Source organism: Melanerpes formicivorus, unplaced genomic scaffold, assembly GCF_026170545.1.
Source record: "Melanerpes formicivorus ecotype bairdi unplaced genomic scaffold, bMelFor1.0.p_v2 SCAF_25, whole genome shotgun sequence".
NCBI classification, from domain to species: domain Eukaryota; kingdom Metazoa; phylum Chordata; class Aves; order Piciformes; family Picidae; genus Melanerpes; species Melanerpes formicivorus.
Window position 1 is genome coordinate 7,142,427 of NW_027142377.1, and position 24,717 is coordinate 7,167,143.

General features: G+C 38.6%; 1 protein-coding gene across 9 annotated transcripts in view; it reads right to left on the reverse strand.

Moving 5' to 3' along the window:
* PLCB4 (phospholipase C beta 4) overlaps nt 1–24,717 on the reverse strand; it is a 165,270-nt gene that overhangs the window by 27,945 nt on the left and 112,608 nt on the right. For 7 of the 9 annotated variants that reach the window (XR_010989135.1, XM_068153185.1, XM_068153183.1 and 4 more), the window contains 15 exons: nt 23,185–23,395; nt 22,478–22,571; nt 21,761–21,840; nt 21,221–21,305; nt 18,593–18,683; nt 17,621–17,716; nt 16,089–16,186; nt 14,434–14,469; nt 11,781–11,922; nt 11,100–11,184; nt 10,765–10,889; nt 8,515–8,566; nt 6,167–6,269; nt 4,285–4,449; nt 1,218–1,422 (listed from right to left, as the gene is read on the reverse strand). Coding sequence is in view for 8 of the 9 variants with exons in the window: in XM_068153185.1 (XP_068009286.1) it covers nt 1,218–1,422; nt 4,285–4,449; nt 6,167–6,269; nt 8,515–8,566; nt 10,765–10,889; nt 11,100–11,184; nt 11,781–11,922; nt 14,434–14,469; nt 16,089–16,186; nt 17,621–17,716; nt 18,593–18,683; nt 21,221–21,305; nt 21,761–21,840; nt 22,478–22,571; nt 23,185–23,395 (1,668 nt within the window). In the remaining variant the exon portion in view is untranslated. The remainder of the gene's footprint in view (nt 1–1,217; nt 1,423–4,284; nt 4,450–6,166; nt 6,270–8,514; nt 8,567–10,764; nt 10,890–11,099; nt 11,185–11,780; nt 11,923–14,433; nt 14,470–16,088; nt 16,187–17,620; nt 17,717–18,592; nt 18,684–21,220; nt 21,306–21,760; nt 21,841–22,477; nt 22,572–23,184; nt 23,396–24,717) is intronic. The other 2 variants (XM_068153188.1, XM_068153186.1) reach the window with 1 other exon arrangement.

Consider the following 24,717-nt stretch of genomic DNA (forward strand, 5'->3'; position numbering starts at 1 on the left):
AAGTTAAATACTGTAGATGAAACATGCTGCATAAAGGCATGGTAATGCTCCAGAAACTGTGGCAAAACCCCAGTGGTTTTGCCAGCAAGCAGGATTTCACATACACATGACACAAATGCTCCTGTAAATGCTTAAATTTTTCCATGAAATATTGTTACTGAAGTCCATGCCTCTTTATTTTTTCTAAAGCCTGGATAAACATCAGCAGAGACATGAAGTGACACTATCTAAAGTGCTAGGTAAGCCTTTCCATTCTCCAGTTTGTCTATGGAAATGACTCTCTGAGAAGCAGTGGCAACTGAAAGAATTTTTGCAAAGAGCAGAGCTTCATTTTTACCAATAATGTTTCACCAGTCAACCATAACATGACATTCTGCTGCAGAGTCAGAACGCTAACATCTAGCACAATTTCTTCAGTTTTAAATGGTTTACATACTGTCTAATGTGCAAGCAAGTTTCACCTATGCTGAAGAAAACACTTCTCAGAGGTACACCCTCAGGGTGAACTTACCCATTAAGTGGTGTGATGATTACTCTCAGCTGTTTGCTCCTACCCATGTGTGGCAACTTGCCACCACTCAGTATAAACGGCCAAAGCCCTGTCAACTTGATCATACAAATAGCTCATACTGAAAATTGCTTCCCTGAAAACCCCAAAATAGTTAAACCACACTGAACTTAAGTAAAATCAGGAGAGAAAAATGCAGAAAGGTTTGGAACACTGAATAACTTCAGTGGTCATTTTTAACAACACGTCAGTATTCTCAAGAATTCAGAAGTGGTTTCATTTGAAAACAACACATCTAGATCCTGCATCAATTGTTTATAGCTATAGGCCTACAGTACCTGTTAACTTCACAAACATTTGTCAGAAAAAAAGATGTAATTAATAAAAAATAAATAGAAAAGTCTTCCTAAAATGCCAAGAGAGAAAAATCAAACTGGGATAATGAGTATTAACTACTTTCCATATTGTTTTGTCATTTAAGAGGCATGTGTCATTATCATTAACACAGAGGCATGTACTTGCTCTGAAAACTGGTCTTTACATTTTTTTTTAGTAACTGAATATGGAGAGTTTCCAAGGACTTAAAATATTGAATCTTTTCAATCCTCCAGCACTGCATGTCTGCTTCTGCCTGGCATACTGACACCACACTCTTCCAGTGCTTCCACACATCAAATCAACAGCACACTGGGAAACAGGTTTGTCTCACCTCCAAAACCATCAGGCACATATGTTTTAAGCACAATGTTGCAGAAAACTGTTGGAAGAGAGAGCGGTTTGTTGCCTTCATTCCGAAGGGAAATGTGTCTGTAACCTGCTTGCAGACCATCCAGAGGCAGGATTCTCTGTCCAATCAATTTATTATTGTCATCATACACTGCTATTCTCAGGACAGCAAGATCAGGGAGAATAACCTGGAAAGCCATAAAATGAAGACATTAAATGACTCTAATACAGCAGCACCCTTCCCACCTCCCATGTTTGAACCTTTCACTTTGTATGCCAGACAATCATCACTGTAAGATAATGACATTCCCTGCAAACTGAGCACTTTTAAGACTAATCTTTCCTTCACCTTCATTTCACCCTAAAATGTGGGTGGATTTCAGAACATGCAAATCCTGCAGCTTACAGTTACACTAAACATTTTGCATATTTATTTTCCATTATTGAAGACTGGTGACATTGGCAAATAAATGCTACCTAGGAAATCACAGATAATGGTAGCAAAGGAAGGGCTGATAGTGCTGAATTGGGAGGAATTATGACAGAAAGATCTGGGATGCATCCAAAAGGGCAGTGAAGAACAAAGAGTGCAAGCACAAGCTGATGGGGTTGTACGCTGAACTACAGGTCCAGCAAAGGGGAGAAGCTGACAGGAGAAGGAAGGACAGGGTGACAGACCTACTGAAATGGCATGCTGCTAGAAGTGGGTGTGCTGTACTCACAACATGAAAGGTATATGGCATGCATAGTGGGTAGGGATACTGCCAGCTACCTGCATCTATCTATCTATCTATCTCTGTCTGACAGTTACCAAAAGAGAAAAAACAAAACAACAACAAAATCCCCTGCCTTCTCTAGAACAAAGGGGATGCTTGGGTACATAAAGCAGTATGGAGAAGACAGGCTGAGGTGCAGCTTCTCTGTCAGCCTGCCTCAATTACATGCTGCAAAACATCTTCCCACTCCTTCTCTATCTGGCTCTATTCATCAATGTTTATTAGACAAAAGGGAAGATTGAACTAAGCTATGTCCACTACCTCCTGTAGACTTTGCCCTTGCCACTCTTGCTTTCAGTCTTAGAAGACACAGAATAAAGTATACTTTTGGACTCTGAAGCCACCTATTCATGGATAGTCTGGTGTATTTGATTAGAATTTAACACACCCAGCACAGACTACCACCAGCTACTCACCCCATCCTCCTTACACAACAGAGTGACAACACAGAACTTGGATTAGAATGACTGAAGCTTTAATTTACTTAAAATAAAACCAAGAAAACATAACAGAAAAACAATCAAACACGTTACCTGAGAATAATTGTGTCAGATTGAACATCAGGTTGAGGAGAACACTGTAACCCACATAGGGCAGGTAAAACCTCTCCTCTAGAGGCCACAGAGCAGCACATCTCTTTTTACTTGGTGAGCCCAGACACAGATTTGCTAAGGAGCAGGAGTTAGGACTAATAGGTTTATTGTTCCTTCTCTGTGAATTTTTTCTGTCATCCTGGCAGGCACTTCCACCCTCATGGCATTTTAGCACTGTGCACCCTCTATGTCTTCATGTCCTCCAACTAGAGGATTTGTTCCTGCTATGTTTATGGCACTCATCTGCTTAATCTTTGAGGCACATCTTGATTACAATAATATGACGAGAGCCTGAGATGAAGAAAAGTAATCTCTTGGCTGACTTACAGATTGAATTATTCAAGAGATTGTGTGATTGTGTAATTGTTCATTGCAGAGTAAAGCTGCAAGTCCATAGGATACTGGCATCAGCGTGTACCCATGCCATGATACGTAGGTATCCCCCTTGTAGACAGAAGCTGTGTGCGCCCTGCAGTTTATGGGCATTTCAGTGTAAGAAATCAGAAAGTAGCAGATGCTGGCCATATGGCCAGCAAACCATAGGCAGCATGGCTGCCTGTCATTGTACCTAAGCATCTTCCCTCTGCCTCCACTTCAAGAGAAAAGCACTTGAACTCACATGCATTACAGAATATATTCCGAATCCAGAAAAATCTCTTGCATTAACAACATTTCTATTAAAAAATGGGTTAACCTGCTAAGAAGGGAGATTGTGTGTGTAATATACTCAAAGTGTGAAGTGTTACCATCACTCAGCAAAGTCTGTCACTTTAGAATAAAAGAGCAACATTTTTGCATGACAACAAAACAGGTGTAAGGAAAACAGACGTTATTCAAAGACGGCACTGCTAACACATGTAGACTGGATGAAACTCCAGCTGACAGAAGAAAAAAATACAAATGTGTCATATAGATAAAGACTGAAAGATAAAAACTGAACATGGATGACTGATCTCTCTCTTTAAATCCCCCATACCAAGAAAAAAAGGTTTGGTTTTCTTTAGTTACTAAAAAAAATAACAAAAAACAAAAAGGTACATGATGCACATGGACTACTGAAGGAGGGAGCTGGCAACACATCTAAAGAACACAGCACCCTTCCAACTTTTCCATGTAATAACAGAGACCTTAGCTTTGGATGCAGCATCTCACCTGCCCTCTGGGCTGAAGGAACAGTGCAAGATAGCAGCCACTGCCAGGGCAGGAAAGAAGAAATCTCCAAGGAATGATGGTGTCCATCAGCGGGGGCTCATTCTGAGCAGACTGCATACCTTGAACACAGGCATGGCCACGCAGAAGGTGGCTACCTCCAAGTGGGCGGAGGAAGCAAAGGGGAGGGAAAAGCCAAACAGAAAGAAACAAACAAAACAAAACAAACAAACAAAAAAAAAAATATATATTTCATGTGACAGCTACAGAGGTTATCCATTAGAAAAATAAAGCAAAATTAACAAACCAACTTAAAAAAAAAAAGCCAACCAACCAAAAAAAAACCAAACCACCACAAACCAACCAACAAAAAACCAAACAACCTCTTGAAAGCTTATTTCAGCTTTAGATTGTTTATTGCAGTAAAAAGGAACCCTACAAACCCTTACTTATTCATGTAAGAAGTCAGACTGAAGCAGAGAGGAGCAGTTCAATCGAGCCAACATGCTCATGTGCTTTCCAAACATCCTACCTTTCGAAATACAAATGATTCCTCATTGTAAACAGGGTTCAGACCGTTGTTCATCACCATGCGTGTTCGAAACTCTTTCCGTATTGTGTCCGTGGGTAAGCCATACATATCCACTTCTACATACGTACCAATTTTTTTGTCTGATAAGAACTGACCAGATATTACCTGCAATGTAATGACAGAGCAGTAAGGAAAAACAGTACAAAGAATAGAAGCACCACAAAGTGCACAGTATTTCATGACTAACGGAATTAATTATATATTTATTGATAACATTCTGGAAAATACTTCACACAGAACAGATACTTAAACAGATGAAAATGCTGAATTTAGTGCTAAAATTGTAACTTATTAAGAAAAGACTTTTGTGGTAAGACCTTAAACATATCCTTAATTTGAAATGATTGTGCTCATTGTGCTATGGTATTAACAGTTAAGTCAATCGGCTCAACTAACCAACGTCTCACAGATGTGTTTGCTGTATTACCAAAAAACACTGCATGAAACATCCATGCAAAACACTGCTATTACACAGCTTGAAACTGCCTGTTCAGAAGCGCTGTCATCTGTTACAGGGTCTGAACTATGAAGATGTGAAAGGAAGCTATTGCTCTGCTTTCACTTGGGTACAGTTTTTAAACTAACAGCATGTCAGTAACTCTGTATTGTGTGCCTGCAAAATGTAAGCTGCTTAAAAAGCAAACAAACAAAAATCCCACGCCACTCTTCTATATTGTTATGTATTTGAAGATATGAAGGTGATTACTCAAGAGAAAAATTTTATTTCATCAAGAAGATCTACTAATAAAAAATACAGATAACATTTTCATTACTATGATGAAGGAGGGAATGAAAAACCTAAAACATGATTTCACAGACCTAAGAGCATTTCGAGTACTTTTTGTCATCTAGCACTCTTCCAGGGAACACCCTGGAGAGCAAACCTGAAAAGAGAGGGCACCATCACTGACTTAAGTCCACTCAACACTTTTGTGATGGAATGTACTTTCATACTAGTTTTAGTCACACAAGAAAATCAAGAAGCAAAACACATGATCAAAAAACTATTATCTAATGATACTTAGGCAATTATGTTCTCACCACCAGATACCACATCCCTCTTGGAGGGATTATATTGTCATAAAGAAACATTAAAGAAAAACAACATTAATAAAATTTGTGTTCTTCTGAAGGAAAAAATCAAATTTAGTTAAATGTCTAGAATGCACAATGAACCCTTGGTCAGAGAGGGTTTGAAATGTCCAGGATGCACATAGCAACAGCTGAAAGCTTCATTTTTTTTGTTATGCTGCACATAGGGTACTTGAGTAAAAAGAGCAGAGTGTCAAGTCACATAACAGACTTTATAATTGTCAGCTCTGTTATAACACATGACACCTAACTATGCTTTAGAACTGCCATAGAAACTTTATGAACTTGGTTACTTGGAGAATGCCAAAGTAAGGAACCCCCAACACAAGAATCATTTTTCTCTACCTCTTTTGAAAATATCCTGTCCGTATGTTCCCATACTCCTCCTTGTTCTACAGTGACAAGTGATGTTTATATAATTTCATACTGTCCATATAAATGAACTTAACTCCTTTATTCATATGTGAGGGCTGACATAATTCAAAAAGAGCATGAGGGGGTTAAAATTCAGTGATAATAATGAACTATTTCTAATACTATCATGTTCCACTCAGATCAAGTAAAGATAGCTGTCTTAGCCAGCAACAACAACAAGGAAAGCCCCACACCAAAAATTTGATGAAACCCATGCAATCCAAACTCATTTTCTGTACATATCCTATTTCTGTTGACATTTTAAAGTGATTTTGGATGTGATGAGAAGACAGAAGATCATCTATTGCTATATTACCTGTACAGAACATGTTGCAGCAATTACACCATCTACAGGAGTTTCAGAGAAAGGGTCAAATGTTCGATCCGGTCGTCGCATGAAATCTGGTTTCAGTAGATACCTTATTTAAAGGAAAAGGAGGAAATTATTCTTGAGTGTAACAACAAATAAAATGCATGTTCTAGCTTCAAACAATAAGCTCTCCTACAGTTCTGTGGAACATTCTCCTTCTAACTGCAGGTGTGAGGAAGTAAAAGGCAGCATTATGGTTGTGTAGAGTACAGATGAAAATCTTGATTTTTAATGACCAGCTACCAAGAGATGAAATCAACCCTAGATTTCAAGATGAAAATAATATGAAATAATCAAGGCCATTTCAAACTACTTTAACAAATGTTAAATAATTTAATAAATACAAATACCAAGAGTTATCATATTAAAAAAAAAAGTATATGCTCTCATTTGTTTTAATTCTTTAACACGTTGGAAAACCAGAGAGGGCTTATTCAGGTTTTGGGCTTTTTTTAATTAAGCAGTTTCATACAGAGTCATGTAATAAAGTTCAGCTTGAAGCTAATTTTTTCATCTCAGTTATGAAATCTTGAGGGAAACAGCTGATAATGTCAGTGCTGACAGACTGTTAATTATAGTAGCGTGAAAGGTACTACCATAATAACGGTTATAATACATCCCTGAGGACTGCACACACAGGATCAATGTACCAATGAAGCCAATACGTGCTCTGATGAATCAAATCAGAAGGATTCTGCACCATAAGGAAATAACAGCTGATCACAGAAATGCTGTGCTACACATGACAAGCGTGCTCTTCCATGGATGGGAGAAAACACATAAGTGGAGTCATCTTGTTAATTCTCCAGCTAATTCAGCTACCAGAAGATATCTTTTTTATCCATCTTTAGTCCCTCTAGTGAATCACTGGTACACCATGTTATAAAGGCCTAGATGAAGTTAACCAAAAAATCAAGAAATGCTGAGAAAATTGCAGGTGAAAGAATGTCAGTGTTTTCTCCCACGTTTTCATAAATGTGGTTTCTGTTCAGGAAAATATTCCTCATTTTTCTTGCATGATGTGAAATTGTCATAATATTTTATTCAGTAGGTTATGGGCAGAGAGGAACTATCAGATACATCCTTACCCTCTGCTCCCAGTCTGTGGAAATACAAATGTTGAAGCCAGAATGACTGTCTTGTTTCTACAGCACAACATATGTAAATCCAAGAAAATAGGAGTACTGACAGATTTCATCGCCCTGTGTGCTTCCAGTGACTGAAACCACCACTTTCATAATGCATATCAAAATATGATCACTATATTACCATGGTATTACTGCACTACTCGAAGACTGACAATAAAAATCAAGGAATTTAGTTGGTAATGATGCCTGTTCTTCAGAGAATTGGGCAAGAGTAAATTAGACAATTGTTTATTAGGCTTATGGATCAAGCAAGAAAGGAACCACACTCTGACATAAAAAACACCTCTGTTCTTCTATTGGTTTTGTTATTCTGATTTAAATGATCAGAGACTGCAACTCTGTCAGACCCAAGAGCCTCTCTCTGGAGAGTTCACAGCTGAATAAAGACATGGAATGGAAAAGCATTATGCTGCCTGTTCTGCAGATGAAGAATTTTACCAAGCTTCATCTACTCAGACCTTTTTTCTGAATAAGATTTGCATTGGTTAAAGAGCTGTTTCTTCCTGGGATGATTTTTCATGTCTTGATGTGTTTCTGGACTATCACTTCCTATTAATTAATCAAACTTCTTTCTCTTGATGTTAATGATCAGTCTATCCTATCAAAGTATAAACACCACATATGAGGAAAAAAAATAAGGCTTAAGCATCCTTTTCATGCAGAAGTCATGAGCAAGACCTTAGAGAGATTAAATGCTTCAATATTCTCTGAGAAATTTGCTCTCTAACTCAAGCACACAGATTAAAATAAATGTTCTCTGGATATTAAGACCAAACTTGTCCAAGTAAATTTGGCAATTCTGTGAACCATGCAATGAATCTCCATTCTGAGGCATATTTTCAAAGAAAGACTGTGAACAGAACCTGAAGATGTAGTTAAATAGTTGTGTATGGTATTCATGATCTTCTCCATTTGCACACAAAGCCTCTTCTCTCTTGTCTTTAAAAACTGCACACAATTTAAAAGCATATTCATCAGAATATCTCCTGGCGGGGGATTATTCTGCCTGAACTCTGCTAGTTTCTACTCTTCACCTAGCATCCCATTTTTCTTTTGTAGCACAAAATTAATAGAGACAAAAATTAATTAAAACCACAATAAAGGATTCTGATACAGACTGACCACAGCTTAAATCATTTTACTTACCCACATGATCCATTATATTCAAATTTTCCTTGATTCAACTGCATTGCTAAATCTGCCAAAAGACAAAAAAATGATACTCCTTCCTTCTGAAAATTCAGATCATGAACAATCCTTCTTAGAGATTAACAGTGTTTGTCCTGAATAATCTGTTCAAATAAAATTTAAATGCATCTAAAACACACATCTAAGAAATAAAAGGAAGAAAAAAAACTAACCAAAACCCAAAAGACTTTTAAATTTCTTCACTGAAGTAACAGTTTTGTCAATGAGGCTGAAGTTTATGCTGTGCTTAGAAAACAGCCCTTCTCTGGACATGTTCCAGAATGTCCAGATCCTTCCTGTAATAGAGGCTCCAGATCTGGATGCAGTAGTCCAGATGGGGTCTCACCAGAGTGGAGCAGAGGGGCAGAACCACCTCCCTCGACCTGCTGGCTATGCTTCTCTTGATGCAGCCCAAGATGCAATTGGCTTTCTGGGCTCCAAGTGCACTGTTAGCTCATGTTGAGCTTCCCATCCACCAGCACACCCAGGTCCTTTTCTTCAGGGCTGCTCTCAAGGCAGTTGCTGTCCAGCCTATATATCAGTGCTTGGGATTGCCCCAACCCAGACGCAGGACCTTGCACTTGGTCTTGTTGAACCACATGAGGTTGTCATGGGCCCACCTCTCCAGCCTGTCAAGGTCCTTCTGGATGGTATCCTTTCTCTCCAGCATGTCTGCTGCACCACACAGCTTGGTGTCATCAGCAAACTTGCTAAGGGTGCACTCAATGCCACTATGCCACCATGCCACCAACAATGATGTCGAACAAGACTGGTCCCAGTACTGATCCCTGAGGGACTTCACTTGTCACTGGCCTCCACTTGGACCCGGACCCATTGACAGCCACCCTTTAGGTGCAGCCCTCAAGCCAGTTCTTTATCTATTGAATGGTCCATCCACCAAAACCATACTGCACCAGCTTGGAGACCAGGATGTCGTGTGGGACAGTGTCAAAGGCTTTGGGCAGGTCCAGGAAAATGACATCAATTGCTCAGCTTCATCTATTAATGTTGTGACCTTATCATAGAAGGCCACCAGGTTTGTCAGGCAGGATTAGCCCTTGGTGAAGCCATGCTGATTGTGCCCATTCCCCTCTTTGTTATTCTTTGGCCCCAGAAGTGCCTCCAGGAGGATCTGCTCCATGATCTGAGTGGGCACAGAGGTGAGAGTGACTGGCCTATAGTTCCCTGGGTCATCCCTCTTTCCCTTCTTGAAAATGGGAGTTTTCCAGTCAGTAGGGACCTCCCTGGACTGCCATAGTATCCATGTCTGCATCTCTGCTAGTGATCTAGAATCACTTTGAATAACAAGGGGATACAGACATACTAACAGTGCAATCAATCTCAGTCTAAGGCAGATACATTAAATTTATTAGAATTGCATCTCAGAAGTGTATATTTATTCTGATGGAGCTGCCTGCATCCTGATGTGTTAAAGTTGAGATGAATATCACATTGCATTCCTAGGGGCTGAACTGAATAAAATGCAACAAAAATAAACCACAAAGATCTCAGCAGCATTACTTAGTTTCAGCATTCAAAACATTGGAGTTCTCTTCAATGCATTATTACACTACTTAAATATGAGGACAGAGAGAGTAAACTCATAGCCTCCCTCCCATCCAACCTTCTCCCAAACTTTGTTAAAAATAAACTGTTTTCCTGCAGGTTTCAAATACACTAGAATATTCACACCTTTATCAAGCCAGAACAATACACCTCCTCTCAGTTAACACTGTGGAGGGGCATTTACGTTTCCAGGCATCACACTCTCAGCTGAGATCTCAGACCCCATTTCTCCAGTAACTGTTCTAGAAATGCATTTGGTGCAGTCATTACTTTTTACTACCTTAATTTGTACATTCCTTAACCTTTACTTTGCAGTCATGCACCCAACTAGACCAAAGCTGTGTTTTGTGAAAACAGTGATTTCCCTATAATTAGTTCTTTTTATTAATAAAACATTAACATTCATGTGAGAAGTATGGTACCCTTATATTTTTTCCATTGAAGGCGACTTAATTTCCCTTCTTATGTTTAGCTTTTTTATCTACTATATTGTCTTACGCTTCTGTAATTCCACCCCACTGTGTTATTTAGCCATATGTCTGTTTCCTCAAGTAATGCCAGAAGCAAATCCACAGCATCTGTTTGAGAGTTACTGCCCAAACCATTATTTAGGATTGAGGTTCATTGGTCATTGCTGCCTACCTGGGGTCTGATAGTTCAGTGAGACCATCTGGCATCCAGCGTTCCAGAAAATTTGAGGCATGTAATTACTGGAATCCACTCGGCCTCCCTTTGGGTATATCCGACTCATTTGTCGTTTATTATAACTGTACAATTCATCAAGGAAAATGAAATGAAAGCATCACAAAAACGTATTTGTGATACTGGTATCTTCAATATTTCTTACATTAATCTTAGTATTTCTCACTCTGTAAGCTACCTTTTCTTTACAGACATGGAATACTGCAAATCTAGAAAGGCACACGTGTTTATTTGTAGCATTAGTCTAAAACTGGTATGAGGAATTCAAAGGATACTTCACAAACTCAATGGCATGGGTCTTCAAATACCCTAGTCCAACTGATTCATTGAAAGAAGACATGTTATGATGAATATTTCGTTCTAGGGGGAAAAAAAAAGACAAAACATTTAAAAACATTTCTGTAATGGTGAATCAAAATTCAACATCACGCTCTACATGTAATAGCAGGATATAGCAAAGTTGGCTCTGTTTCCCCATTATCTGTCACTCATACTGAAGGGACATTTAATAATATTTATGACTTTTGTTTTCTTTCACTTGTATTTTTTTGTTTAGGTCAAAACTTAGTCAGAGCCTATGCTGTACGGCCAGATAAGGCAAAGCAACACAATAAATCATCTAGTGTGCAATATGACTAACTGCTACCCACTGTGACAACCACCCTCACCTTACTTCACAGAACAGTACACCAAAGAAAGCAGTTTAGTTGGAAATGCTTGTAGAATATAAACCACCTCAACAAGCCTTCAATTTTCCCAGTAACTTAGTGACTCCGTGTGGAAGACCAATGCAATAACATGCAACCTCTATATTCAGGAAACATATCTAAAAATGTGCTGATGTTGATCATTAAACTATAGAAGTCTTATGCCATTTCTATACTCTAGTAATGTAGAGATTAATAAAATACCTAGGATAAGCAAATACTTTGATTTCATTCAACCTTTTATGTTACCTTCTGCTACATCGAAACCTTGAAATTTTACAGGTTGAGCATAGTTGACCATTGTTGATAAATATGGATGTATATTGGTTGTGGCACCTACATATTTGTAAGATGCCATCCAGGCTTGTTCATCTTCAACAGTTACTAAACCCTGAAAACATACCAAAAAGAATAATCACTATTTGTGTGTGCAAATGCTATGGCTGGATTTTTCACGTGACACAAAATCATACCCCACTCTGTAGAAAGTTAAAGAAATTGCAAATTAATACAAATTTAATGTCTTAAATTAAGATTTAGTTATTTATTTATCCTGCCAATGTTGCAGGATGCATGCAAGAGGACTGATGATAGAAAAAATCCTAAGCAGTGATTAAATATTACATGATGTTAGTAGGGTAACTTTGGGATAAAACATAACTGTTAAAACAGACTGAGCAATGGTGGGAGGTAATGATCTATCACTGTCAAATAAATTCCTAAGAACTGTGATTTAATATGCATTTTCTGGCATCAGCTGTGGTGGGGTAAAGCATACTGGCTTGTGAGTAGAACTTTCTCAGCATCGAAACCAGAGATAGGTTCAATCGCTAATCTTTACTAATAAAAGCAAACCAAAATATAAGGAGAACAACCTTCACTGGACAAACAGATGTCATGAGACCTACAAGATGCACAGTTCCAAGCTCATTCCTAGCCAATTAAATTGATAAAAATTTGAATCCAATCACATAAAGATGTACTATATTTATAACAGAACTTCCAAAGTTTTCTATAAGCATCTCATATGCTAGAAAACTGCAACAGGAAGCATTTCTCATATGGATCTACCTGCCCAGCATTTTCAGTTTGAAATCAGTTTGAAACATATTCTTCTCACTCCGAGAAAGAAAGATCTCTGTCTTGTGGAAAACTCCACAAGGCTTGCTGTTAACAGTCATTTTTTAGCTTGTTCTCCTATCAGTAAACCAGGTACCAGAAATTCTAACCTATTGTGGGTTGACAATGAAGTTCTGCAAGGAAGTACTAAGTATATTCAAAAATTCTTACAGTACAGCTTTTGATTTCCAGAATGCAACACATGTTTGTCAAAGTTCTCATTCACTATTCTGTCAGGTAATAGTCAATAATAGGATGCACTGCAAAGCCCTTTCTCATGGAGGTAGAATGCAAAACCTTCACTACTGTAACTCATTAAACTCACAAGATGGGAGAGTAAAGGAAACGTGAAACTACATGCCCATAGCACAGGCACATACATCTGTACACTATAGAGTGCAGACATTTCAGAAAATGAACTCTATGTGACATGAAGCAATTTTTATCTTGATATATGATTATTATAGTCACAAGGACATCATTTTCTGACTTCATAGAATAGCTGAGTTATCGAAGGAGTCCAGATACACACTGTTTTATGTGCATTTTAGATCAAATTAAACTTCCAGTGGCCTATGAAATCAAGCTGATAACACATTTTAATGCTACTCATGGAGCAGTTGGCTCAATCCAACTGCTTTCCAGGAGTCCATACAGTGAGAGTTTACAGATCTGTTCTCTAAATATGCCAAATGATACGTGCCTTGAGTAGAATACAAGCATATTTTTGTTGCCAGGTCAATACTTGTTAATAGTTTAGAACAAATTAAAGACCAAATTTCTTTTAAGAAACTATTTCTTCTCAGTGTCTGCATTTTTGAAGGCCAGTGATTCAGGAAAAACTGACCACTCATCTTCTAAAAAGCAGGCTCCTTCCATGTGTTTCTTGCTGGCTGCTCAGAATTGCTAATCATAATTTACCATCTTGATCCATAAATATCTAAACAATAAATCAGAGTGAAAAAAGTTATGGGGCATAGGCATGCTTTAGTGCCAAGGCAAGTACCTTGAAGACTATAGCTGTATGACTGCATTACAGACACATTAGTCCATTGAGTAAATGGGCTACATTCTTTGCAGTGTTCACAATTTTAAAACCATGAATTAGAAAGGGGTTAGGATGGAATGTTTCTGAAAGCCTAGGAAAACAGAAGAATGGTTACAAGGCACACAACCCTTTTTTGAGGACAGAGAAAACAATGGAGGAAAGTTATCTCTCTACACTATTTACCCCGCTCCACCCCTCAAAAAAAGAAGCAGAACCCACTTAGAAAACAGCACAGATTGAAACAAAGTGGTTAGGAACAGGAGCAGCTTTAATGAGAGAAGGAGAGCAGATGGAGGTGGGGAAGAGTTTTAAAGAAGGGATTTCTGGGAGAAGATAAATGAAGAAGTTCCAAGGAAAAGCAGAGGAAGAAAAAGAGAGAGGAAAAGGATAAAGAAGGAGGAAATAAAAAGAAGCAAGGATGATACATCTCAAAACCATTCAAAGAACTGCTGTTTTCTAGTGCATGACATTAGAGACTGGGATCAGACACTTATAAACAGGAGGAAGTTATGCACTCCTGTCTGTCTTCAAATTTTCTGACAGCCCTAAACCCTGAATAAAAGTGCAGCAGATGAAACCCTAGAGGACAAAAGGAGGTAGATTCACTTTAAAAGATACTGTGTAGGTGGAGTGAAATTGAGAGTAAAATTGTTAATTCACTAAGAATGCATGGTAAGTAAAATGCATGTTATAAATATAGCAATAAAATAAACTATGTAACATCCTATGTGTCACCTTTTTACTGTTTTCTTGCTCAGAATCTTCAACAGCCTAAAGGGAAAAAATATATATACATTACCCAAAGAAAAAGCAATAAGAAACACTCACAGTAAAGGAAAAAAAAATTACCCTCAGTAAGTTAATGCATTTAGCAAAAAGTACACTGTTTTCCACCTTCTTGTGTGGCTCTTCTGTCCCATATGCTTGCAGAAATGTGCAGTGTCTTTCAAATTTGGATATACAAGGTCTGAAACTCAACATCTGGCTAGCAATGGGAATAGGAGGGAGGATGCCAGACAGTTAAGCCCAAACCACAACTATTCCTAGATACAGGGGAAAAGAAGTTTCAGATAGGAATGAAAGAATGACACACTCAGAAAACACAAAATATCATCTGATGTGGATATGCAACCTGCCCAAGCTCTGAAACCTTAAGGGTTAAGATTGCTGTAAACTGTGCTTTAAATATCCCCATTTGGAGAAGGCCTATCTCAAGATGTTATCTGCAATGGGACAGTCTGTTACATACTGCCACTACTGAAAAACTTAGATAAATGTTGACTTTGCACTGAATGTATATTCTTAAAGAATAAAGATTGAGTCATTGATAAGCAAGAAGCAGAGAAGTTACTCAAGGACATATGCTAAGGCTGAGTGCATAATGTCAAGAAAAAAAACATAACAACCACAAAAAGACAACTAACAAAAACATTAAACAAAACCCATAAAACACTCAGGTACTTGAAGACCGGCTGACTTAGGAAGGGAAACCAGCCCTAAGAGTGAGGAACTCAAATGATACTTTAATGGGAGGATTTCATGTGAGTCTTGAAGAAGCAAAGACCTTGACTTGAAGATGTACCAAGAAGGCAGGTCTGATGTCTCAGTGACATAGCTAGGAACACACTGCCAAATACAATGTGCTATGAAAGATTTTCCATATTTATATGTCTCTCTGGAGTAAGATCCAGAGAAGAGAAGTAGCCAATAACACCTTCAGCAACAGGCAGGCTTAGTTTGAATTCCAATATTCTGTATCTAACTACTTGTCAATTAATACTCAAGTTACTAAACAGAGACCAACAACCTGTACTACATCAGGTATGAGTGAAATGAAAGAGACTCTTACCCTCTCTGCCATGTGGCTCTCTGATATAGCCCTACTGCCATACCCATCCCACAGGACAATGATTGTCCTATTTTGCCTTCATTTCTGTAGGTGGAAGAGAGAATCTGCCCTAAAACTCATTAAGAGATGACCCAGGGAATCCCTGTAATGAAGATGCAGAGATACAGCCTTGCAAAAAAATGCCACTGAGCACAGAAGCTGATATTCCATTTTGTATTAGGGCTCTGCAACTGAGATGCAAAGTGAAATATCAAGAGGTAGGATCAGGCTTGCTATCTTTACTTAGTACTTTTAATCAATTCTACACTTGTATACCGTTTCCCTACATATGGTTTCCTCAGCAAATATTCTACCTGAACAAGCAGAGAGATTTTCAGCTAGAAATATTGTCATCTCATGTACCTAAAACCTAGGAATCTAGTGAAGATCTTGGGTTTGACTCTTTTGACAACAAGTGCTGTGATGCTTCCACAAAACAGGGTCTCTTACACCCATGTCCACGGAAAGCTTCCAAAGAAATACACGTAAGAAGCAATCTCACCTTTTTGACACTGATGGCAACAGCTTCTTTTTGACTGTAATCATCTACAAGGTCACTTCCAAATTTGTACTCGGGATGAGCTTCTTCTTCCTGGTCAGCTGCACAGAAAAGAAAAAGGATCATTTACAAAAACACAGCAACTGCTAAGTTTGTGCAACAAATACAACAAATGACAGCCAAATCTATAGGTTTGGTTTTGCCACTATTTAAAAAATAAAGATAAAAATAATTCAGGGTAGTAAGTTTCCAAGCATTAGTAGTAAGTTACAGCTACAGCCTGAGATTCTTATAGTTTTGACATGCTTAGTAAGAAAAAAAATTATCTACTGAGGGAATTAGTAATTTGCTTAGTGAAAGTGTTAAAAAAAATATCAAGTCAAACAGGCTTAGTGAAATAAAAAGAAATGTAGGCAGAGTTCTTTAAAGATGTTAAAAGTTGCTGGTATCCAGACTCTCTGTGCATTGTACTGTTCTCTTTATGTGCCCCTACTATGGAGAATTACTTTACTTTCAGGGTGATTTTCCATTAGAACCTAGTGTATTCAAGCTAAAGAGGCTTCTTGCAAACAAAATCATTTATCTCATTATTCATATGTATTTAAACAATAATTTCATAAATACTTATTTGAGCCTCTTGGTAGTTTAGTATATGAGTATAAGCACAGCAAAGTAAGAACACTATTAGAAAGAATGGAAATTATTTCCAATGGAAATCAGCCTGCAGAACAACAGAATCTACTCTGTGCTCCTTGATCACCTGTATTTAGTCTTTTTTAGCATTGCAAGGACCAAGATCTGGATCACAAAGATCACAAGCACCTTTACTTACTGCAACAGTGCTAGTAAAAATGGAATAAAAAAATATTAATCAAATCAAGGAGCAGATCAAGGGGTAAGCCAAAGCTGTGCAATTCAGTATGACATGGATCACAGACTAGTAACCTTGGCTCAGATGCTTGCAGGCAATGTGCGATTTACCTCTTCTGAGGGTGGACATTTAAAACAGACAAGGTGAATCATGCATGAGATGTGTCTGTCTGCTAATAATACATTCCACATCAGTGGCTCAGATCTATATATTTACACTGAAGGTATCTGAAGTTTGGCAGGAAAATCCTATCCCTCATTCTACCCATATAAAGTATAATGCAATAATCCAATCCAATGTTGACACAAGATAAAATGACACAACATGATAAATCTGTTTTCAAAGCAAAGATTACGGCTTCCCAACCTCCCCCACACAGTGAAAATCTGACTTGGGTGCAGCTCCAATATAACTTATGAACAGTAAGTGGAAGTTAAATTTACCACCATTACCACCAACTGAGCTTACATTCCTTCTACAACCTGCCACGGAGTCAGAGGCAGCTATGGTATGTATCCAAGATGAGATGGTAACATTCCTGCACTGAGCCCAGACTTGTTGCCTTAGATTGTGGGCATGCGCTTCATGTACATACTAGCTGCTCATGCCAGCCTACTGATTTACAACAGACAATGTTTGATAGCCCTCTCTATGAAATCCTCACCACTTTCTATTTCTTCTTCATTGTCATCCTCTAGGATATTTACAGGAGCAGCAGTTTCCCCAGCCTCCATCATTTTCTTCAGAGCATCAAGCTGCTCTGTTAATAAGAAAAAGAAATTAGTCATGATGTGAAGAGTTTGTAGCACAAATAAATACATGAGAACAATCATAAATGATTCTCTGATCCCACTTTTATTTGAAGACTTCTTTAAGTTTTCAGTTAGCAATAAAATTTCATCATTAGAAATACACTATTTTTAAATAAAGAAGTGATCATTAAGGGTTGTATCCAAAGCTCACTGAAGTTAAGAAAAATATTTCCATAGACTTCAATGGTCTTTGGACCAAGCATATTAATTCTTCAAAGAACAGATATCTATCACTTTGGTGCTTGATCTATGCACCTGGAAGCAAAGTGCTTGGATTTTCAATTGTGTTCCCATTTGCATTTCAGTTGGACAGTACAAACACAATCACGTATGACTGAAGTCAGTGGAAGGTCTTCATGCTTATCTTTGAATGGAAAAGGCCCAGGATTTATCATTACAGCCATACTGGAAACTAATATAGCAACATTGCTATTACTGGAAGAAGATAAATATCAGAACTGGCAATAGTAGCAAAAGCAGCAATTTGAAATTCCATTTTGTTTTATGCTTATCCTGGAAAAACACAGCAAGGCAAACATACCTGTGTAGGCAGAATTTACAAGAGATTCTATCTGTGTTGTATTTTAGCTCACCCAGCAATCTGATAAAAGTTTCAGGATTACATTTTTAGGTCTATCTCTGCCTATGCTACATGCTGATATCAAGATTTAGACTCTGACACTCACACAAAACACAAGGGCAAACAGTGTCATTTACATATCATTCACATTCTTCCAACACTGAAGTACAAGCAATTTGAAAACTCTACTAAAAACATCTGTTCATATCTATTTGGACTTGAATATTTGTCAAGCTTTACTTACTTTTTTCTACTTCAGGTTTCAGTCTTTTATTCTTTATGAGAATCTTTCTTTTGAGATCATTAGGTGAAGGTAAGGCTTTACCCGGATCAAGCTGTAAAATAATTTAAAGAAAAGGCTTAATGAAAGCTATTTGGCCTCTCTGTGTCCCTCTTTGGGATTTAGCTTTAGGACAGCAATGGTAAGGGACAGTGAACAAGCAGTGCCACCTCAGGCACAATCCTGGAAGGTAGAGTGACTACAGTTATATTGTCTCCTCTGCTTCTTCCCTATTCCATGGGAATGCTGTACTCGGCCAAGTGTTGCTGGTTGAAGCCTATGCAGTGGTCTCCAGCCTATGCAATCCTCAGTTGCACCAATTAAAACATCTCTGATGTGACCCACAACTCTTCATCGGAGGACATCCTACTTTCCCTCTCTCCCTCACACACATCTGTGTGCGGCTCACACATGGCCCATGTCACAGTTTCACCCATTATCATTTATCTCTAAATAAGTCACCATTTATGGTCTCTCCAAGGTATACTCATGCAAGTGAGGCAGCCCACACATACTTACAGAGCAGAAGTGGGCTGACACTGATAACAGAAAACTACTCAGTCCCTAGCTAAGTAATGAGGACTGTTTTTGCCAGTAGGGCTACAGGGTCACATCTTCAGTTTGTGAAAGGTGAATGGCAAGTTTCACAAGTACAAGGAAGTACTGCTAAAAGGTTTGTTCCAGTTTGGGGAAGGAATAAAAAAAGCTATTGAGAAAAAAGTATAAAATCTTCTGATTTAAAGACACATCATGTTACAGAGGCTAAGAAACAGAGATCTGAACTAGCAGCTTCTCTTCATCAGGCTTGCTAAATAGAGGGATCTGCTGGTATAACGGACTGTGATTTCCAGTGTATCATAAGTGATACAATAGAAGATATTTCATGACTAGTAAAACTTCTTAGAATATCCAGATACTCTTATCCTCTGAGCTATGCAGAAGAATCACTCTAGATGAAGAAACAGAAGGAGGAGGCACCACAACTTGAAAGCAAATGAAAGCAGCAGAGGTGACAAATAACAACCCAGCAATAAATTAAATAAATGAAGCCCAAATTAGCACACCCAGCTCCACAAGAATGGTTGCAATACTGCTTGCAGGAGGGCACTGATTACCAATAATCACCAGGCGAGCTCAGTCGGGGGAATTTCAGCATGTTGGATGGAAATACAATTGTTCCTGAGAGTGCTTTGGTTGCAATTCCACTAGATGTCAGTGCCACAGAGATCATTTGTCTCCAGGCTTCCAGGATGCCAGTCTGCATCCCCAAGCAAGGGCATCATCACTGGAAGCCCATTTGGACAATTATTTGCTTTTACTTAAAACCAAATCTGCTTCAGCCAGTGCCACGTTGCTCTTAAGTGTGCTTTCCTCAGTTGGCCAGTGAAAGTATCAGAATCCACACACTTGTAAAATACACGTTTCAAGCTCCTCCTGCCATCTCTGCAACACTGTGTGAGCAGGTGGGGACTGCATTCACCCATGAGGAGGAATGGGCACAAAATGCAGAAGGCTCAGTCGTGCTACAGAGCACAGGCAGCTGAAGTGAAATACTGGGCCCCAAGTCAGCAGCATCGCAGCCTTTGACCAGCTGCTTTAGGATTCCCTGAAAGCTGCTGGAAGCTGTCATTTGTGAGGAATGGGGCCATGTGCTACATACATTACAGGGAAACATACAGATTTAGTTCTCTGGAGCACACTTCTCAGGGCAACAGCCTGATATTCACCAAGCCCTGTACTTTGCTATCCCTGCAACATGCAAGCAAAGACAAGAAAAGAACAGCTCTAGAGATGATAATGCCAAGAGTCCCCTTTGCTGGGGTCCCATAAACAGAAGCTGAAAGGTAAAGCAGAGTCATCTTTGCCATCATCCCCCACAACATTAAAGAGTATCTGCAGGTTTTGAGGTGCTGCTGGCAGAAAGTGAGCACGCTGCTCAGGACAGTAAGGAAAGCCTGGAGGAGTAGCTTTAAGCACTGCTTAACAAGCTATTAAAGTCTCAAATACTGTGTTTGTGAAGGATTGTCTGTTACTATCTCCTGCCATGCAGGAGAGTGAAGTGCATGCAGGTCACAGTGCACTTGATTGTCCAAACGAGGCTGCAGGGAACTCTTAGTGTTAAATTAAATCCTTAATGCAACAGTGGGGGACATCCAGACTGTAGGATCTGATCTGGAGCATGAAGCATGCAAAGTGCAGCTGAAAGACAGGAATTTCTCAGCTTAGACCATGCAATTTATAATTAATTGTTTTGAAACAGTGACTGGTAATTTGAGAGTTGTGTATGACCTGAAAATACAATATAAGTGGTATATTTTATGTAGGTGCTGATATTACGCCACGCATCAAGGGGATGGATTTCCCCAGGCTGCTTGCCAGAGCCCTGTACAGAAGAGATTAAACAAATCAGATAAAGACAAGTTTGTACCAGAAAGCACAGACACCCAAAATCACTAGTCATTTTTGAAAGCACAGGACTGGCAGTGAACAGTATTATGGGTGACATGGTCCCAGTCTATCATCTGTTTTAAATACAACTAATATATATATGTACATAAAACAAATTTATAAGACTAGCAGAATATAACATACTGGATGTGTTTCAAGAGGCTGCTTCAACAACAGATCTCCAAAAAGATCTTCACAGTATTTTGACATCTTGTACTGTTGATATTTGCTGGAAAAGAGGATGTTGGTTGATTTTGAAATATAAAAAAGAAATCACTATTACTCAGCAAAACAGAATAACACCAAGTAATTTAGACATACCAAATCATATACTGCCCACTTTCTCACAGCTGAGGGTTTCTTTACTGCAATTATACCATCAATAAAAGCCTATGCCCTGACATAGTGAGTTTAATAAGACCAAAATAGTAGACTAACTGAATCCCACACAGCTAGCGAGGACAGTTAGTGCAAAAATACTTCACAGCTTTACCATAGACAAAAGTATTGCTGTTATTAAGCTAAATAAAGACTGACTAGGATATTACAGTCTCTTCTATGTGACATTCAATATATCTGCCTATCCTTACAAATTTTCAAGTACCTTGAAATTGCAATTTTGAGCTGTACCATCTCTCTCATACACTGCATTTAACAAAACAAAACAGAACAGGCACTATATACCTGCAGTGATTTTCAAATGAAAGAATGACAGGATATTCTGATGTAACAAATGCCGTTTCCTTAATGGCTTGGATTACATCCTATAAAATGCAATAATAGGATTCCAATTAGAACAGATCAAATTACAACATTAATGAAAGATTTCTTTGTTCTCCACCCCACCCTGAGAAACAGAGTGGAGTCTCACATGTGTCACGTAAAGAAATAGAACAAATTGTATGCTCACACTTCCTTGTTGCTCCACAACAACCTAGACTCAGCGTCCAAAAAGTGCCTCTCTACACCTGCAGTAGGGATGGACAGCTTCACCTAGAACCCATCACTGCAGGATCTGCTGCCATCTTCTCTTGACACAGAGAACTACTCCGAGTAACTCCTCCATCATCAGGTTTTTCCCCAGGTAAGGAACTTGTCAGACAACAGAGAAGATACTTATTCTGTGGTGCAAAGAGCCACAGCAGGTGTAAATACAGGGCAAAAGAAACAAGCCTGCTTTCTGCAGTTACTGTGTAAAGGCAAATATAACACAGGGGTTGTATGACACAAGCCAGAAATAAGCCCTCAGATCTGAGGATAAGAAATTGTGTCTATGCAATGCATCACTCCACCACAAGAGAATAGGACCTGGCTACTGAGGAAGCAAGTGTATGTTCTATGGATTCTTGTTCAAGGGTTCTACTGAGAGTTGCTCTCAGGTGGCAGAAGTCAGGGATTTACCTTGAAAAGAATATCTGTACACATTGCTTTTCCATGAGTTATTATTGGTTCTTGGTCTTCACCTTTGCCATCCCAACAGTCCAGCTCAACACACCTAAACACCCAAGAAAAAAGATGTCAGCTTTCTTGGTGTTTCATCATGGGAAAGCTACTTTAGGCATGTTCTGAGCAGTGATGTTCAGAGAAGTAAACTACAAAGCAGTTTTAGACATTGCACAACCCCTTTGTAGATGCATTTGTAATTTCAGACTGCTTTTATAACTTCGGATATATTAAAGTATAGTAAATGTGGGCCAATGTTTTTAGCACTGTAGCGCTTCAATGTATTCTCTTACTCAGCTAACTGTGACATGTTGCAGTATGTCAAAAAATTAAACAGGAGATCATAAATTGATTCTCATTTTCATATAAACTTCTTGATCACAAAGCAGCAAGGCCTCTGAAATTCAGTGGTCATTCTGAGATCAAAATTCTGTTATGTTTCTCACAAACTCTCTTCTGATAGCAATTTCTACATTTCACTGCCTTTCAATGCTTTTGAGAGAAAAACAATTTTATATAAGCATATTTTCATTTTTACATACAAATTATATACATAAACCCACATATTTATACTTCCATTTATGCAATACATCACTACCAAGGTATATTACGTAGCTTTCAATTATTAGATTCACAAATATTAAAAGCTGTTATCTGCTTCCAACCTGCATCCAGCCAAAAGCACTTGTCTGTACATCTCCACCGAAGACTTGCCACCAAACTGCCTGCCTGTTAAATATGTATTATGAGAGGAACTGATGAAATAATGTGCTAAAGGGTGGTCCATTTCTTGATATAATTCCAAACGGTCCAGGAAAACTGGTGCATTTTCGTCTGACATCAAGTATCTGCAGAATCCATCACTTGATATGACACCTAGAAGAAAGAAAAAAACATGGTTAATTACCATGAAGACATCTGTAGTGGGCATGAATCAAACAGTCTTGTGAACAGGAACCCTAACAACAGCTATGCTTACACAGACTTCTACAAGCAAACAGAAGCATGCCCTTCCAGCAACTGTCTCCCTGATGCACAACTTGCCACTGTGTTCCCAGACAACAAAAGGAAAAAGTGCCCACCTAGCACAATATCCTATATTCAGCACTAGTAGATCTAAGGCACCAAGAGAATGTAAAGGTAGCACTTAAGTAGTGACATCTCAGAACACTGAATCATTATGGGCTCTGGATCTCTGTGAATCAGAAATTGTGAGTTTGCATGTACCAGCCTTCTGCGGTACTATTCTCCCCTCTTCCATACTTAGTCCTGTGCCCTGATTGTGCTACATTGCTGTTAATCAGCTTGCAGCAGAGACTGCTCTACGCTGACAAAACCAAGCAGAGGTATACCTGAAAACATCTGCATGTGTTCATCTGCAAAAGCATTAGGAAATCATAAGATACCTTCAGGTTTACTGTTTGAACCACAGGTTTATTCCTCTATAACAAAAAGGACATAGTAATTTGGAGGACAGAATTCCTAATACCTTTTGTTTCTCTGCTCTTATGTGCTTCATAAAGCATAAAAACTATAAATCAAGGGATAAATCTTAATGAAAATTCAGAAGAATTACTGCAATTACCAGGTTTTAAAGCAGCCAAGAGACTGATAAATGATCTGGGGTAAGGAAGAAGGGTCTGCTCACAATCACTGCAGACAATAGTTATCTGGCACTAATTTGGAAACTGCTTTCCCTAAAGTCATGCACAAACACTCAGCTATTGTTAATAACACACATTGCAGCAGTCCTATTCTTATTCTGTTTAAGATAAGTTTACTCTTGTTGTAGCATGGGTGTAGGTTTTTGATCATCCTGAAGGCACTACAAACACAACTTCCAGGTCAAGACCTTAGCAGGTGAAGACGTTTATTATGTTATACAGCATGGTTATATACTCTTTTAGAAAGCACATATGTTGCATCTTAATTAGTTGTTTTCTACTGGCATGCATGTAATTAAGGCATACAATAGGTTAAAATAACAAAACAATATTGTAACACAGCCAACCTAATTCTGCCAAGTTTCTCCCTTCTGTTACAAGATGTTTGCATTCTTTTCTAAGTCAAAGACCAAACACAGCTGTTCTAAAGCTGTCCCAAAACAACCCTCCTCCTACATCTCCCCCTTTTTCTTTTTCTAACAAAAGTACATTTTTGATCAACATAGGGGAGGGGAGAGGCTTCTCATGATATAT